The sequence below is a fragment of the Lissotriton vulgaris genome, chromosome 9 (genome assembly GCF_964263255.1).
Source record: "Lissotriton vulgaris chromosome 9, aLisVul1.2, whole genome shotgun sequence".
NCBI classification, from domain to species: Eukaryota; Metazoa; Chordata; class Amphibia; order Caudata; family Salamandridae; genus Lissotriton; species Lissotriton vulgaris.
The window spans coordinates 1,240,625,920-1,240,643,409 of NC_141697.1; the positions used below are offsets into that span (position 1 = coordinate 1,240,625,920).

The following is a 17,490-nucleotide window of genomic DNA, read 5'->3' on the forward strand; positions in this document are numbered from 1 at the left end:
TTTCTGGAACTCTAAGAGTGCCCCCACCCAGCCCCAATACATTAAAGCCTGTCTGGGAGGTAGTTACACCTCCCTGTGACAGGAAACCTATTGTCATACCTTCCCCTGCTCGAGCTTGGCTCAGCAACAGGAGGGTAGACGCGTGTCTGTGGCTGGCAGCATCTATGTTGTGCCGCCCGGGTTTAGGAAAGCTGGTACCGGGTATACCGGTGGCCCACGCGTGTCTCCGTGGAAGGGAGGAATCGTGCCTCCCTCCCCAGTCTTGGGGTGGAGGCATGATTCCAAGGTGTTTGACACGGAACACAGCATGATTCTGAGCAGCCGTTCCAAAGTTGCATTTTACAGCGAGGTCAGTTCAGTTCAAAAGCTTTATTCGATTTGTAAAACAAACCATACAAGCAGAACAAATTTACATATTTAACATTGGTTTCTAAAATTTCATCAAAGTCACTAAATCTAAAAACTATCTAAAAACCATCATGGACATAATATATTACAGTCTAAAAACATAAATTGACCATTAAAATTTGGGTTTGGACGATACACAGTCTATTGCCTGATAAAAACTAAGTTCACTTATAATACATACAAATATACAGACAGGAAGACATAGAGTTAAAACACGGTCAGATGTATCAAATGACTATGGCTTTCCTGGCAGCTGTACATTTTAGTATATATGACGCTACAAAGAAACATATATCCAGATCCTTGAAAGAGGATAGTAGCTGTAAAGCATTCTTTGTAGAACGAACATTATTTTTTAAAAAGATGGGTTTTAGATATAATATCCTAAAAGAATGATAAAATTTACAGAACAGTAAAAAGTGGCAGCAACTCTGACGTGAGATGTTATCACAAGGGCATACGGTATCGGATCTGGCTTTCATTATAGGGAATGCAACAAGATGGTGTACGATTCCCAACCTTAGGCGTGTTAAAACAAACCGGTGAGAATTGCGAGTAACACCGGAAAGATAAGGTTGGAAACCGGTGATTAGATTACAATCCCGGTAGAACATCACAGATTGTAACGTTCCGGACACCCTGTCGCGACACTCCTTCTTGTGATTTAAAAACCTGTGTTTTATGTCGTTTTTAGGGATAGATACAACAGATTTGGGGTCAAGGAATATGTCAAACTGAAATAGGAGGTAGAACCAGTGGTGTATGTACTTAAGCCACTTAATACGTGAGGAGTGGTCCAACCTGAGACAATCAAGGATTATCTCCTGGGTAAATTGTGTTTCGGTCTTGGCCCAGATTGAGCGCCATAGCAGCAGGGGACGTAGTGCTGCTAAATCAGAGATAAATTCGATTCCGACTTCTTCGTGAATCAGGTCTACTGATGCTGAGGGTGGTACACACAACAACTTTCTGAGGAACTTGTTTTCATCTCTCTGCACAGTTGGGCCAACACAATGCCCCCACACCCCCGCACCGTACAGCGCTGATGTAACACATCTTACATTATAAATGTTCATCATATCTTTGATACTCCTCACCCCAAGTTTGGATGAAAATTTAAAAATACTGTTAGTGGACCTCGTCATTTTTAAACTGATATTGTCGAACTCGGGTTGCCATGTCCCGTTGCTTGCATAAGTAATTCCTAGATAGCAAAAGGTTTTAACTTGTGTCATCTTAGCCTTTTCTATGAAGAAGCTACGGTTAGCCTTCTTAGCTTTCATCCCACAGGGCATTACAAAAGTTTTAGATTTATTTACTAGTAGTCTCCTACTTTCAATAAACAACATAAATCTGTCGATAAGACGCTGTAAACCAATCTTTGTGCGAGACAATAACACAGCGTCATCCGCATACAATAAAATTGGAACCGGTTTCCCTCCTATCAGTGGTGCATCTGCGGGAATCTGGCACAGAATGGATTCAATTTGGTTAATAAAAAGAGAAAATAAAAGAGGGGCCTGTACACAGCCCTGACGAATGCCTCTTGAAACCTTAAAGAAGGGAGTGCATTCGCCTAAGAGACCATAGCGCACCTTGCATGACAATCTCTCATAGAGCCTGGCCAGGAAATTAACAACCTCCTTGGGTGCTCCCGACTCTATCAGAACCTGCCATAGTATAGAGTGATCAACCAAGTCAAACGCGCTACTCAGATCCGCGAAACAGAGAAACAGGCTGCCTTTTTTAACTTCTGTACATTTATTAATTAAAAGATCTAAATTGACGCACTGTTCCAGTGTCCCCATGCCTTTCCTGAAACCGTATTGGACCTTAGTTAAAATATCCCTGTCATTTGCCCAGGTTTCCAGTCTCTTCAGCATGATTCGACTCATTACCTTGACTGATGCATCCAACAATGAAATGGGGCGATAATTACACGCCTCCGATTTGCTGCCTTTCTTGAAGGGTGGTATAATGACCGACTGGCCCCAGGATGGTGGGGGGCCGCCCTCTGCTGCTGCATTAAAGAGCCTCACTAAAATGGGCGCCCACAGATTCATTTCAGATTTGAGTAGGAGGCCTATGGGTACTCCATCTGGGCCCGGAGCCTTTCCTCCTTTACTATTGGACAGACCTTCGTAAACCTCATCCAGGCTTATTCCCAGTGGTAAGGGCAGCCAAACAGAAACCTCAAGGGCCAGGGTTTCTAAAGACTTCCCATCGGGATTGAAAATATTAGTATAATGTTCTATCCATGCGTTGCAAGCTACATAGGAAGTTAGTTCCGGGATGCCGTCTGTATTTAAAAAGGGGCTGTTAATAGTCTCCCAGTAAAGTTTGCTGTTTTGTGTTTCATCTGCTAGGTTTAAATTATGCCATGCTTCTTCTTGCAGGACCTTTTTCCTGTTGGAAAGGGCCACCTTGTAATTAGCACGCAATATTTTGATGTTAATGTTATTGCGTGGTTTATTACTTAGAGCCTTTTTTAATTCGCGTAGGGACGATGTGCAATGTTTGTCAAACCAACCCCTCTCCTGCACGCGACCCAGACCGCCTCCGCTGATCGCCCCTTCCTTCCCTGACTATCGGAGTGGGACGGGCGGCTCCACCATCTTGGGCGGGTCTGGGCTCTGCGCTGCAGTTCTTTGGCTCCTCCCTCCCTGCCACGCCCCCTTGATCCTCCTCCTTCATGTGTCCCTATATCATGGATACTCATTCCCGGCCGCGCAGCGGACGAGCTCAGCGGGCCCGACGAAGGCGCGCCGAAGTCGCGCCTAAGTTAAGCCCGTCTGCGCCCGTCCACGACGGGCCGGGACTAGGGGCCACACATTCTGCTCCTTCTTTCGTTTATACCACAGCTCAACTCATGGCTCTCTCTGCCATCCCCCCACCTTCCCCCTCACTTCTGTGTCATCTCGATACACTGGGCATTCTCGTTTTTCCCCCTCTCCACCCGACTCCGGTCTCTCACAGCCCCACTCTTCTCCCTGTTGACCCCCCTCCCGTCCCCCATCCCCCACCTGTTCCAACTGTAGCCTCTGCTTATCTGCTCAACACCCGCTCCGCAGTCAAACACCAGATGGCACTCTTCAACCTTCTGACCACTGATTCCCCTGATTTTCTTTTTCTGACTGAAACTTGGTTTTCCGCTGATTCCCTCCCCGATCTTCTAGCCATTCTTCCCGATACCTACTACGCCCTCCGAGTTGACCGCCCGGATGGTAAGGTTGGGGGAGGTGTGGCGATGATCATTCGGTCTACCCTCAAATTTCAACTTCTGACTCACTCCCCCATTCCTAACGTGGACTACTTTGTGGCCTGCTCCCTTAACCTTTCTGCCCCCCTCACTGTTGTCCTCGTGTACCGTCCCCCCCAATCTATGCCTTCCTTTGTAGCCTCCCTTCAGGACCTGTTGGCCACCTTGGTGATAAACAACTCCTCTGTCCTTCTGCTCGGCGACTTTAATTTCTGGCCGGACGATCCCAGGGAAGATCTTCCCTCTAAAGATTTTTCTGCCACCCTCCAGTGCTTAAACCTCACATCTCATGGTACTGCCCCTACCCACACCCAGGGTCACATCCTGGATCAAATCTGGTCCTCATGTCCTGTTGTTTCACCGCTCTCCATATCCCCTTGTGTCTGGTCTGATCACTTTATTATTTCCTTCTCCATTCACTTGGGTGCGGTTGATAAGCCCCTTCTTCCGAAAAACATTTTAGCTCGCAATTGGAATCAGACCGGCCTTGATTCCCTTTCGCTTTCCTTGGCTTCCTCTGCCCCAGACCTCACTGATCTCCCTCTCGAATCCCAGGTCAACGCCATTGGCACATGGCTATCTTCTTCGTGTGATCTAGTTGCCCCACTTAGAAAGATCAAGGCGGTCCGCCCCTACGATGCGCACAAATGGTTTCTCCAGAGCTTAAAAAGCTTAAACTCGACCTCAGGCGGTCGGAATGCCACTGGAGACGGGACTACTGTCCCTCCTTGCGCGCCAAATATAAATCACTCCTTACCGAATACAAAAAAGCGATCCTAGTGGCTAAAACCGCATACTTCACTGAGAGAGTAGCTCTTTCTGCTAATAAATCTCGCGAAATCTTCTCTCTGGTTCACAATCTTGCTACCTCTGATCATCGCTCTACCCCCAGTCTGGTTCCTTCACAGTCTCTCTGTTCCTCTCTTAATGATTTCTTCATTGACAAGATCGTGAAGATCAAAGCCAACATCCCCACTGTGTCTCAACCCCGTCTCACCTGTTTTCCTCCTCCTCCCCCTTACTCTTTTGCTCTTTTCCCCCCTATTTCCCCAGATCTATTCCTAAAACTTCTGATCAAAGTTAAATCTGGCTCTCCCGCGGACTGCGCGCCGGCACGCATTCTTAAAACCCTCTTCACTAACTGCCCCGCCCCTCCCCTTGCTCTTCTTAATTCCTCTCTGGCTCTTGGTTCCGTCCCCTCTTCTTTTAAATCCGTTATAGTCCTCCCTATCATAAAAAAAAACGGTTTGGATCCTTCTCTTCCTTCTAATTTTCGACCCATTTCTCTTCTTTCCTATCTTGGCAAGATCCTTGAAGCTCATGTCACCTCCTGCCTCTCTATTTACATCGAGGAGAACGGCCTCCTGGCATCCCACCAGGCGGGTTTCCATCCGGGCCACTCCACGGAGGCGGTGGTCCTTACAGTCTTGGACGAACTCAAGGGGAAGGCCGACTCTAATCTTCCCCAAGCCCTGGTCCTTCTCGATTTGTCCGCTGCATTTGACACAGTTGACCACTCCATCCTTCTCGACCGTGTCAGCGCAGCGGGCATTCGGGGCGCGGCCTTTTCAGGGCTCGCGTCCTTCCTCCGGGACAGGTCCCAGGCGGTTCACCTCTCCGGCTTCTCTGCCCTCCCCGCCCGGTCACTTGTGGTGTTCCCCAAGGTTCCTCTCTTTCCCCCTTCTCTTCAATCTTTATATCCATCCCCTCATCACTTCCCTTCTTGAGCTGGGGGTCTCTGTGTATAATTACGCAGATGACCTCCAGCTCGTCTTCGACCTTTCTTCTCCTCCTGATTCTCTCCCTAAGTTCTGTTCAACCCTAGTTTTCATTTCTGAGTGGATGAGCGCTAACCATCTGAAGCTCAATCCCGACAAGACGGAACTTGTCCTCACTGGTGGCCCCTCGAACCCTTGGTCTCCTGCACATTGGCCCCCCTCTTTTGGTCCCCCCCCTCTGCCCGCTTCCTCTGTCCGTACCCTTGGCATCAAAGTCAGTCATGACTTATCCATGCAAAGTCAGATCAGCTCTGTCGTGTCTTCTTGCTTTCTCTCCCTCCGTCTTATCCGGAAAATTTCGCGTTTTTTTTCCATTGACGCACTCAAAACCATAGTCATGGCCCTTGTCACCTCCCGCCTCGACTATGGGAACGGCCTGTACGTGGGAATACCCGCCTACGAATCCCGCCGTCTCCAGGCCATTCAAAACCAAGCTGCCCGCCTCATCCTCTCCCTTCCTAAATCTTCTCATATCACCCCTGTTCTCAAGTCCCTTCATTGGCTTCCTGTTCGTTTCAGATCTTTCTTTAAATTGGCCTGTCTAGCCTTTCGGGCTCATTCCCGCTCAGCTCCCCTGTTCATCACTTCTCTCATCTCCTCTCATGCCCCTTTCTCTTCTGCACATTCCCCGCTTCCACAAATCCAGAACGGGGGGTACCCGGTTCTCAGTCCTGGCCCCCCAGTTCTGGAATAGTCTTCCACTCTCCATTCGCTCCATCCCTATCTACACTCACTTCCGCAAAGCCCTCAAAACCTTCCTCTTCTCTCAGACATTCCCCTCCTAGTCTCCCTGGGTTCCCTCTGTGAGCTTTGATCAGGTCCCCAGCGCCAGGAAGCCGCTTGGCCGCAGTGCCCTTTACCAAATATTTTTTTCATTTCAACCCAACCTGACAGCTCTAATTTTTGTCTGTTTCTTTGTGAATATTCCTTCGATGGTTGTGTTTATCCTAATAAGCAGAGTACAGCACCACAAAGCTAACCGGTGGCCCCTCCGACATAGTGCAGAATTAAAAGATCTGATAACAAGGTACTATTCTATTCACTCATGATCTATCGTTTGCGAAGCAGAGGAAGGGTGCTCTCACAGTTTGTACATCACTTAACCAAAAAACCCTTTTTTTGATTTTCTAGATATTATAAATTACAATTATACCCAGTCTGATCAAGCGGGATATTTGTTGTCTTGAATGTGTACCCAAAACAGGACACCATTTTAGCATATGACCTCAGAAAGAAAACCTGAGCGATATATATATATATATATATTATTTGAGGTAAGAGATTCCGACCCTATGTATTGCATTATCCCCCGTGACACCTATAATAAGCACTTTAACTTTTTGGTGCTTAGTTTTTCAATAGCAAAAAATCCCACGTGACTCCGGGCACAACCACCGCAATAAAGTATTTAGCATAATTATTCCAATTCTGCATGCACCAATTGCATGCATACAATAGATCCTGCCAAGGCTATAGGAATATTAAAAATCATTTTACTGATTGCTGTTTAAGCAGGATGAATGTCAGATTCAATAAAGTGTGTGTATCAGCAATGCATAGAGAAATCTTTAGCCATTAGAGCTCCATTTGGTAATGTGTATTCCTTTTTAATGCAACTTGTGACAGTCAGATAAATTAAATGTATGTTCATAGGTATTGTATGCATTTTCATATTATTATTTAGTAATTTTGTGTTTCTTTATAGAAACTGTCCTGAAGAAGGTTTTTAACCGAAACGCTGCGTCGACTTTTGTTCTCAAGAACAAATTTTTAATTCATTGTGTAACATATTGCATTTCTTGTAATTATGTTGTGTATATTGTTCAATAACTGTATGTAAAAAAAATGTTAAACCTATAAAGTGCAATAAATTTATGTTTAAGTTTACTTTATAGTTTTGCCAAAAATTTATTTTTTGTAGTATTTTTACAGGCTGTCATAAGTCCAAATAGCACAATTTCTTAGTGAGTGTTAAAATTGCATGCTGTTATTCAATTGAGGGTCCTTATACACATGAATTGTTTTTTATCCAGATGACACTTTAGGTGTCTGTGGTGGTTGTGCCGATATTCAATTGCAGGGGGTACCAAATTCCTTCTGACCACATCCACGGCAGGATTTGACTTTAGGGACACTTTCATTTCTTTAACCTTATTCTCCTGAGGTACAAGGATACACATGAGTGATGGATGTGACCACTGAAGTGAGTCTGTGAGGTTCAGATGAGCCTGGTGAATGATGGGTAAAGTAATTCTATGAGTTACAAGGATACACATGAGTGATAGAGGTGACCTCTGAAGTGAGTCTCTGAGGCATAGATGCACCTGGTGAATGATGCACATGACGGGTATAGTGATTCAGGAGGTACAAGGACACCCATAAGTGATAGACGTGACCCCTGAAGTGAGTCAGTGAGGTACAGAAGACCCTGGGGAAGCCTTCTTGAGGTAGGCTCAGTGACTCCCAGGGTTGGGAGACCCCTGAACGCTGAGATGGGTCCAGAAGTACAGGTGACCCTGGGCTAGCCGTGGTGTGAGAGCGCCAGGCGCCTCCAGAGTCCCTGCGGACAATGTCATGGATGATGTGATCTTAAAGTACAGGCAGTGTCGATTTAACCTCTTCACTTCTGCTCTATGTCTCTTTTCCAGCATGCCCTGGTGGATCGAGGACTCCCTGCAGCGGACACGGTACATGCCTGGATGGTATGGCAGGAAACGGAACCTGCCTGTGCGATGTGAGTACAACTCGCTATTGTGTGAGCGGGGAGGACATGAACCATACTGCCCAGGACTGACCAGCGGGTCTTCTGCGAGTGATGCTCAGTCCTGGCAACTCAAAGGCGCGTCCTCAGCATCTTTAATGTTTGTGTGTCAGCTCCTGATGCACAGGTCCCGAGTTGTGTCATAATTAGGTTGATTGCTGCTAGTGTTCAGTGTGACCGCTGCTCTTGTTCAGTTTGACGGCTGCTGGTGTTCAGTGTAACCCCAGCTCTTGTTCAGTGTGACGGCTGCTCGTGTTCAGTGTGACCCCTGCTCGTGTTCAGTGTGACCCCTGCTCCTGTTCAGTGTGATGGCTGCTTGTGTTCAGTGTGACGGCTGCTCATGTGAAGGCTGCTCGTGTTCAGTGTGACCCCTGCTCGTGTTCAGTGTGACCCCTGCTCTTGTTCAGTGTGACGGCTGCTCATGTTCAGTGTGACGGCTGCTCGTGTTCAGTGTGACGGCTGCTCGTGTTCAGTTTGACAACTGCTCATGTTCAATGTGACCCCTGCTCTTGTTCAGTGTGACAGCTGCTCGTGTGACAGGTACTCATGTGACGGCTGCTGGTGTTCAGTGTGACATTTGCTCATGTGACGGCTGCTCATGTTCAGTGTGATGGCTGCTCATGTTCAGTGTGACGGCTGATTGTGTTCAATGTGATGGCTGCTCGTGGTCATGTAATGGCTGCTTGTGTTCAATGTGATGGCTGCTCGTTTTCAGTGTGACGACTGCTTGTGTTCAGTGTGACGGCTGCTTGTGCTAATGTAGTGGCTGCTTGTGTTCAATGTGATGGCTCCTCGTGTTCAGTGTGACGGCTGCTTGTGTTCAATGTGATGCCTGCTCTTGTTCAGTGTAATGGCTGCTTGTGTTCAGTGTGACGGCTGAAAGTGCTCAGTGTGATGGCTGCTCATGTGACGGCTGCTCGTGTTCAGTGTGATGTCTGCTAGTGTGATGGCTGCTCATGTGACGGCTGCTCGTGTTCAGTGTGATGGCTGTTCGTGTTCAGTGTGATGGCTGTTCGTGTTCAGTGTGATGGCTGTTCGTGTTCAGTGTGATGGCTGCTCGTGTTCAGTGTTATGGCTGTTCGTGTTCAATGTGATGGCTGCTCGTGCTCATGTAATGGCTGCTTGTGTTCAGTGTGACGGCTGAAAGTGCTCAGTGTGATGGCTGCTCGTGTGATGGCTGCTCATGTGACGGCTGCTCGTGTTCAGTGTGATGGCTGCTCGTGTTCAGTGTGAGACCTGCTTGTGTTCAGTGTGACACCTGCTTGTGTTCAGTGTGATGGCTGCTTGTGTTCAGTGTGACGGCTGCACATGTTCAGTGTGATGGCTGCTCGTTTACAGTGTGATGCTGTTTGTGTTCAGTGTGACGACTGCTTGTGTTCAGTGTGACGGCTGTTCGTGCTCATCTAATGGCTGCTCGTGTTCAGTGTGATGGCTGCTCGTGCTCAATGTGAAGGCTGCTCCTGTGACGTCTGCTTGTGTTCACTGTGATGGCTACTCATGTTCAGTGTGACAGCTGCTCTTGTTCAGTGTGAAGGCTACTTATGTGATGGCTGCTCATGTTCAGTGGGACGTCGGCTCATGTGAAGGCTACTTGTGTTCAGTGTGACACCTGCTTGTGTCCACTGTGGCAGCTGCTCGTGTTCAGTGTGACAGCTGCTTCTGTTCAGTGTGACGTCTGCTCGTGTGATAGCTGCTCGTGTTCAGTGTGACGGCTGCTCTTGTTCAGTGTGACGGCTGCTCGTGTTCAGTGTGATGTCTGCTCGTGTTCAGTGTGACGACTTCTTGTGTTCAGCGTGACAGCTGCTCATGTTCAGTGTGATGTCTGCTCGTGTTCAGGGTGACGGCTGCTTGTGTTCAGTGTGATGGCTGCTCATGTTCATGGTGACGGCTGCTCGTGTTCAGGGTGACGGCTGCTCGTGTTCAGTGTGACGACTTCTTGTGTTCAGCATGACGGCTGCTCATGTTCAGTGTGATGTCTGCTTGTATTCAGGGTGACGGCTGCTTGTGTTCGGTGTGATGGCTGCTCGTGTTCATGATGACGGCTGCTCGTGTTCAGGGTGACGGCTGCTTGTGTTCAGTGTGACGGCTGCTCATGTTCAGTGTGACGGCTGCTTGTGTTCAGTGTGACGGCTACTTGTGTTCAGTGTGACGGCTGCTCGTGTTCAGTGTGACGGCTGCTTGTGTTCAGTGTGACGGCTGCTTGTGTTCAGTGTGTGACGGCTGCTTGTGTTCAGTGTGGCGGCTGCTCGTGTTCAGTTTGACGGCTGCTTGTGCTCAGTGTGATGGCTGCTCATGTGACGGCTGTTTGTTTATAGTGTGACGGTTGCTTGTGTTCAGTGTGACAGCTGCTCGTGTTCAGTGTGACGGCTGCTCATGTTCAGTGTGATGGCTGCTCCTGTGATGGCAGCTTGTATTCAGTTTGACGGCTGCTTGTGTTCAGTGTGATGGCTGCTTATGTGATGGCTGCTCATGTTCAGTGGGACATCTGCTCGTGTGACGGCTACTTGTGTTCAGTGTGACGGCTGCTTGTGTTCAGTGTGACGGCTGCTTGTGTTTAGTGTGAAGGCTGCTTGTGTTCAGTGTGACGTCTGCTCATGTGGTGGCTGCTCATGTTCAGTGTGATGGCTGCTCTTGTTCAGTGTGATGGCTGCTCTTGTTCAGTGTGATGGCTGCTCTTGTTCAGTGTGATGGCTGCTCGTGTTCAGTGTGATGTCTGCTCGTGTTCAGTGTGACGGCTTCTTGTGTTCAGTGTGACGGCTGCTCGTGTTCAGTGTGATGTCTGCTCATGTGATGGCTGCTCGTGTTCAGAGTGATGGCTGCTTGTGTACAGTGTGACGGCTGCTCGTGTTCAGTGTGACGGCTTCTTGTGTTCAGTGTGATGGCTGCTCGTGTTCAGGGTGATGGCTGCTTGTGTACAGTGTGACGGCTGCTCGTGTTCAGTGTGACGGCTTCTTGTGTTCAGTGTGATGGCTGCTCGTGTTCAGTGTGATGTCTGCTCATGTGATTGCTGCTTGTGTTCAAGGTGACGGCTGCTTGTGTTCAGTGTGACAGCTGCTCGTGTTCAGTGTGACGACTGCTTGTGTTCAGTGTGACGGCTGCTCATGTTCAGTGTGACAGCTGCTTGTGTTCAGTGTGACGGCTGCTTGTGTTCAGTGTGACGGCTGCTTGTGTTCAGTGTGACGGCTGCTCGTGTTCAGTGTGACGGCGGCTCATGTTCAGGGTGATGGCTGCTTGTGTTCAGTGTGACGGCTGCTCGTGTTCAGTGTGACGGCTGCTTGTGTTCAGTATGACGGCTGCTTGTGTTCAGTGTGACGGCTGCTCGTGTTCAGTGTGACGGCGGCTCATGTTCAGGGTGATGGCTGCTTGTGTTCAGTGTGACGGCTGCTCGTGTTCAGTGTGACGGCTGCTTGTGTTCACTGTGACGGCTGCTTGTGTTCAGTGTGACGGCTGCTCGTGTTCAGTGTGACGGCTGCTTGTGTTCAGTGTGACGGCGGCTCATGTTCAGGGTGATGGCTGCTTGTGTTCAGTGTGACGGCTGCTCGTGTTCAGTGTGACGGCTGCTCGTGTTCAGTATGACGGCTACTTGTGTTCAGTGTGAGGACTGCTCGTGTTCAGTTTGACTGCTGCTCGTGTTCAGGATGACGGCTGCTTGTGTTCAGTGTGACGGCTGCTCTTGTTCAGTGTGACGGCTGCTCGTGTTCAGGGTGACGGCTGCTTGTGTTCAGTGTAACGGCTGCTCGTGTTCAGTGTGATGGCTGCTCGTGTTCAGTGTGACGGCTGCTCGTGTTCAGGGTGACGGCTGCTTGTTTTCAGTGTGACTGCTGCTCGTTTTCAGTGTGACGGCTGCTCGTGTTCAGTGTGACTGCTGCTCGTGTTCAGTGTGACAGCTGCTTGTGTTCAGTGTGACGGCTGCTTGTGCTCAGTGTGATGGCTGCTCATGTGACGGCTGCTTGTGTTCAGTGTAACGGCTGCTTGTGTTCAGTGTGACGGTTTCTCATGCTCAGTGTGATGACTTCTCCTGTGGCGGCAGCTTGTATTCAGTTTGACGGCTGCTTGTGTTCAGTGTGATGGCTGCTTATGTGATGGCTGCTCATGTTCAGTGGGACCTCTGCTCGTGTGACAGCTACTTGTGTTCAGTGTGGCGGCTGCACGTGTTCAGTGTGACGGCTGCTTTTGTTCACTGTGACGGCTGCTTGTGTTCAGTGTGACGGCTGCTCGTGTTCAGTGTGACGGCTGCTTGTGTTCAGTGTGACGGCGGTTCGTGTTCAGGATGACGGTTGTTCATGTTTACCAGCACTGTTAACCACTGCTGGAATTGGATTGTTCGTGTTCTGCGTGATTGTTGTTCAGTGTGATGGCTGCTCATGTTCAGTGTTACGGCTGTTCGTGTTCAGTGTGATTGTTGTTCAGTGTTGCGGCTGCTCGTATTCAGTGTGATGGCTGTTCGTGTTCAGCGTGATTGTTCTTCAGTGTGACGGCTGCTCGTGTTCAGTGTGACGGCCACTCATGTTCAGGGTGACGGCTGTTCGTGTTCAGGATGACGGTTGTTCATGTTTACCAGCACTGTTAACCACTGCTGGAATTGGAAAAACTTCACTCTGGAAACCAATACATTGGGGGCTCAAAGTGGGTCAAGCCCCAAGGGGTGGAGTCATGAAAGGCAGTCTCACAGACAACTTATACATTTAAAAATGGCAACCAAGAGAAGGTGGTATTAAATCTGTTCTGCATTAATTGGCTGCAAAGGATGCATTTTTAAGTATACTATGGGTTTAAGGCACCTGCTACAGAAACCTTTTTGTGGCCAGTAAGTCTCAGAGAATTTTAATATTAGTAAAGTAATTTTGGTGGTTAATTCACTTGCTGGAGAGATCTGTGTTTTATCAAGTCACAGTTATGGCACATGAAGTTGAATGGAGGGTTAATGTGTCTCCTGCAAATCACATTGTGTGACATGCAGATGACAGGTTTATATTTTATGTGGCTAGGTAAGAGGGTCACAGTGCTTGACACTGAAACCCTTTTCGTATTTATAGTTCATAAATTGCAGTCCTCCTAATATAGCACAGTGAGCTAAGAACCGTCACCCAATTTGGTATTTGGTTAGCCCGAGACGAAACGGCTGCCGGAATTAGTCTTTGGGGGCCCTTCATTCAGAGTCATACAAATGTAGCCCCTGGGGATACCAAGGGACCCCTCTTCCCAACCATGCACAATTTATTTATTTATTTAGAAAGTTTTATATAGCGCGGACAAGATCTTTGCAGATATCAGAGCGCTTTACAAAAAAACAGGGGGTAAAGAAACAAGGTGGTGAATAACAGACTTTTGAATGTAGCAGGCACCATGGGGTGCCTGCCACAGGGTGCAAGGTTTTCCCCAATCACTTCTTTTGTCAATATGAGCCTGTGTTCGGAACACTGGCTCCCATTGAAGTCAATGCGAGTCCGACCAAACGATGTTGGGAAGCATCGTAATCGGTCGTTCGGATTCGCAGGACCCGATTCGTTTGGAAACGAGTCCAGAACTGATTCGTTCGGGCCAGTTTCCTAACGGCATCGTAATCGGGTCCTAAGTGTTTGCATTGAAAAGATGGCGTACAGCAGGTGTTTGTTATCAGCATAATACGAACTAACAATCCATCGCACCTCATTCCTCACCTCTGCTCTTTCTCTCAGAGCCAATGATGAGGCACCAATATACTTTCATGTTCCCCAGAATGGTTTGTGCTTTAGAAATATAAAGCGATCTGCTGAGTTTAGTTCGCTCAGCCCACTGTGATCCGTGCAGGGGTGCTCTGGTGAAAGCTGTGACAATGGTAAATGTGAATTCAAAGCCTGATGTAGAGTCATGGGTCACGCCAGGAGATTTACATTCTGATCTATATTTATTTATTTATTTCATGTCTCACCCTGGCTCTCTACGCAGGAGGGGTTTGGCGGTTTCGCGTGCCAAGAGTGTGCAGATGAAAGCGCCTTCGGTCCGGACTGTTCATCAAGTAAGTGACAAACTCTGTCTGATGCCGAGAGAGTGGGTTGTATTTTGAGAGAGTTTTGTCTCCCGCTGTCTCATCGAGTAAGGTTTCATTGTTCACTCTTGGATTCTTTGATGAACCTTTGACTGGGGGGACACTTGCCGAAGGCAGTATAGTCTGCCCCTTAGACAGGGGCTGGTCTTACCACAGCCCATAGGCAGCCATCAGATGCCACTAAACAATGTTTGAACCCTATAGAGGGCTGAAAGGTCAAGGCTGACAGGGTAGCGTTAGTGACCGAAATGTCCCTGTCAGAGTAAACCCCGCATTGAGGGAGTTGTGAGTTGGATCCTGCAGGTGTGCCGGGGACATTGGGGGGTTCCGATTGGCTGAAGATGCTTCGATGTCATGATGTTGTTAACCTTCAGGACACCTGGGCTCCATAGGAGAGCCTCCAGTAGATGGTTGTGAGTCCTTGACTCCCAGTGGGGCCCCCATCCTCAAAGGGTAGCTACGGGGGCTCCGGGACCCTCGATAGAGCAGGTTTGGACTGCAAGCCGACGAGGATTCCTGCGAGTTCAGTTATGAAGATGAAGTGACAGCCGATTTTTAATTCATGACTCAGTGCTGATCAATCCGTGAACTGCTGTCGCGGCCAGGATACATGTGTGTGCACTCATGCGGCACATTGATGAACTGACTTCAGTAGGCGGGTCACCAGTAGACGGGCCGCCAGTAGGCGGGTCACAAGTATGCAGTCACCAGTAGGTGGGTCACCAGGAGGTGGGTCACCAGGAGGTGGGTCACCAGGAGGTGGGTCACTAGGAGGCGGGTCACCAGGAGGCGGGTCACCAGGAGGCGGGTCACTAGGAGGCGGGTCGCCAGGAGGTGGGTCACCAGGAGGCGGGTCACCAGGAGGTGGGTCACCAGTAGGTGCGTCACCAGTAGTCGGGTCACCAGTAGGCGGGTCACCAGGAGGTGGGTCACCAGGAGGTGGGTCACCAGGAGGCGGGTCACCAGGAGGCGGGTCACCAGGAGGCTGGTTGCCAGTAGGCTGGTCACCAGTAGGCAGGTCACAGTAGGTGGCTCACCAGGAGGTGGGTCACCGGGAGGCGGGTCACCAGTAGGCAGTCACCAGTAGACGGGTCGCCATTAGGCGGGTCACCAATAGGCGGCTCACCAGTAGGCAGTCAACAGTAGGCGGGTCACCAGTAGGCAGTCACCAGTAGGCGGGTCACCAGTAGGCAGTCACCAGTAGGCGGGTCACCAGTAGGTGGGTCACCAGTAGGCAGTCACCAGTAGGCAGGTCACCAGTAGGCGGGTCACAAGTAGGCGGGTCACCAGTAGGCAGTCACCAGTAGGCAGGTCACCAGTAGGCGGGTCACCAGTAGGAAGTCACCAGTAGGCAGGTCACCAGTAGGCAGTCACCAGTAGGCAGTCACCAGGAGGTGGGTCACAAGTAGGCAGTCACCAGTAGGCGGCTCACCAGTAGGCAGGCACCAGTAGGCAGTCACCAATAGGCGGGTCGCCAGTAGGCGGCTCACCAGTAGGCGGCTCACCAGTAGGCGGCTCACCAGTAGGCAGTCACCAGTAGGCAGTCACCAGGAGGTGGGTCACAAGTAGGCAGTCACCAGTAGGCGGGTCGCCAGTAGGCGGGTCAACTGCCCAATTCTCTTTCCATGGGACTGGTTAACTTTTGTTGTAAAAAAGTAAATAATCTATAAACATGTTCCCAAAGTTACAAGAATATGACTTCTAGCCCATCACAGACTCAGAGTTCTTCAATGTGCACCGGATGCACCGTGACTTCCTTTGCCACAGCCTCCCTTTCCTTGGCACAGCCTCCCTTTCCCAGCCTCCCTTTCCTTGACACAGCCTGACTTCCCTTGACACAGCCTGACTTCTCTTGACACAGCCTCCCTTTCCTTGACACAGCCTGACTTCTCTTGACACAGCCTGACTTTCCTTGACACAGACTGACTTTCCTTGGCTCAGCCTGACTTCCCTTGCCACAGCCTCTCTTTCCTTGGCACAGCCTCCCTTTCCTTGGCTCAGCCTGACTTCCCTTGACACAACGTGACTTCCCTTGACACAGCCTGACTTCCCTCGGCACAGCCTAACTTTCCTTGGCACAGCCTGACTTTCCTTGGCTCAGCCTCCCTTTCCTTGGCACAGCCTGACTTCCCTTGGCACAGCCTCCCTTTCCTTGGCACAGCCTGACATCCCTTGCCACAGCCTCCCTTTCCTTGGCACAGCCTCCCTTTCCTTGATACAGCCTCCCTTTCCTTGACACAGCCTGACTTCCCTTGGCACAGCCTGACTTCCCTTGCCAGAGCCTCCCTTTCCTTGGCACAGCCTCCTTTTCCTTGGCTCAGCCTGACTTTCCTTGGCTCAGCCTGACTTTCCTTGGCTCAGCCTGACTTTCTTTGACACAGCCTCTCTTTCCTTGGCACAGCCTCCCTTTCCTTGACACAGCCTGACTTCCCTTGACACAGACTGACTTCCCTTGACACAGCCTGACTTCCCTTGGCACAGCCTGACTTCCCTTGGCACAGCCTGACTTCCCTTGGCACAGCCTCCCTTCCCTTGACACAGCCTCTCTTTCCTTGGCACAGCCTCCCTTTCCTTGACACAGCCTGACTTCCCTTGACACAGACTGACATCCCTTGACACAGCCTGACTTCCCTTGGCACAGCCTGACTTCCCTTGGCACAGCCTGACTTCCCTTGGCACAGCCTCCCTTCCCTTGGCACAGCCTCCCTTTCCTTGGCACAGCCTCCTTTTCCTTGGCTCAGCCTGACTTTCCTTGGCTCAGCCTGACTTTCCTTGGCTCAGCCTGACTTTCTTTGACACAGCCTCTCTTTCCTTGGCACAGCTGTGGAAAAAGGTAGGGCTAGGACCTTTCTCAGGATTTGCCCGGCGCTAACCGCCCTTGTACCATTCAAGTTTTACCAAGCAATGAGGCAGGCGCCGGAGACCAGAAGGCAGGAAACAGAAGTTTTATTCCGACGGAGCAGAACACATCAGATCAGACAACAAGGTATCGTCTCGAGGTGCTCTAACAGCCTCTCGGAGGCCTGGCCTCTTATACACTGGTTTATGGCATGTGACCTTCCTTTATTACAATCAGAACTTTGTAAAGCAAGAAAAAGACATCCCCGTAATCCTCGTGTTAATCCCACCCCCATATACCTTCACAATAGAGGTCCTCAACCCGCTGATAAGAGGAGGGGGTCATCACGCAGCTGAGTGTTCCGTCGAGTCTTAGGATGTGGGCGCCTGATCATATCACAGGGGGTGGGGAGGCCTG

General features: G+C 49.7%; 1 protein-coding gene across 1 annotated transcript in view; it reads left to right on the plus strand.

Moving 5' to 3' along the window:
• Window positions 1-17,490, plus strand: part of STAB1 (stabilin 1) — a 756,575-nt gene that overhangs the window by 88,007 nt on the left and 651,078 nt on the right. The window contains exons 5-6 of the mRNA XM_086939405.1: window positions 8,094-8,179; window positions 14,135-14,204. Coding sequence (XP_086795531.1) covers window positions 8,094-8,179; window positions 14,135-14,204 — 156 coding nt within the window. The remainder of the gene's footprint in view (window positions 1-8,093; window positions 8,180-14,134; window positions 14,205-17,490) is intronic.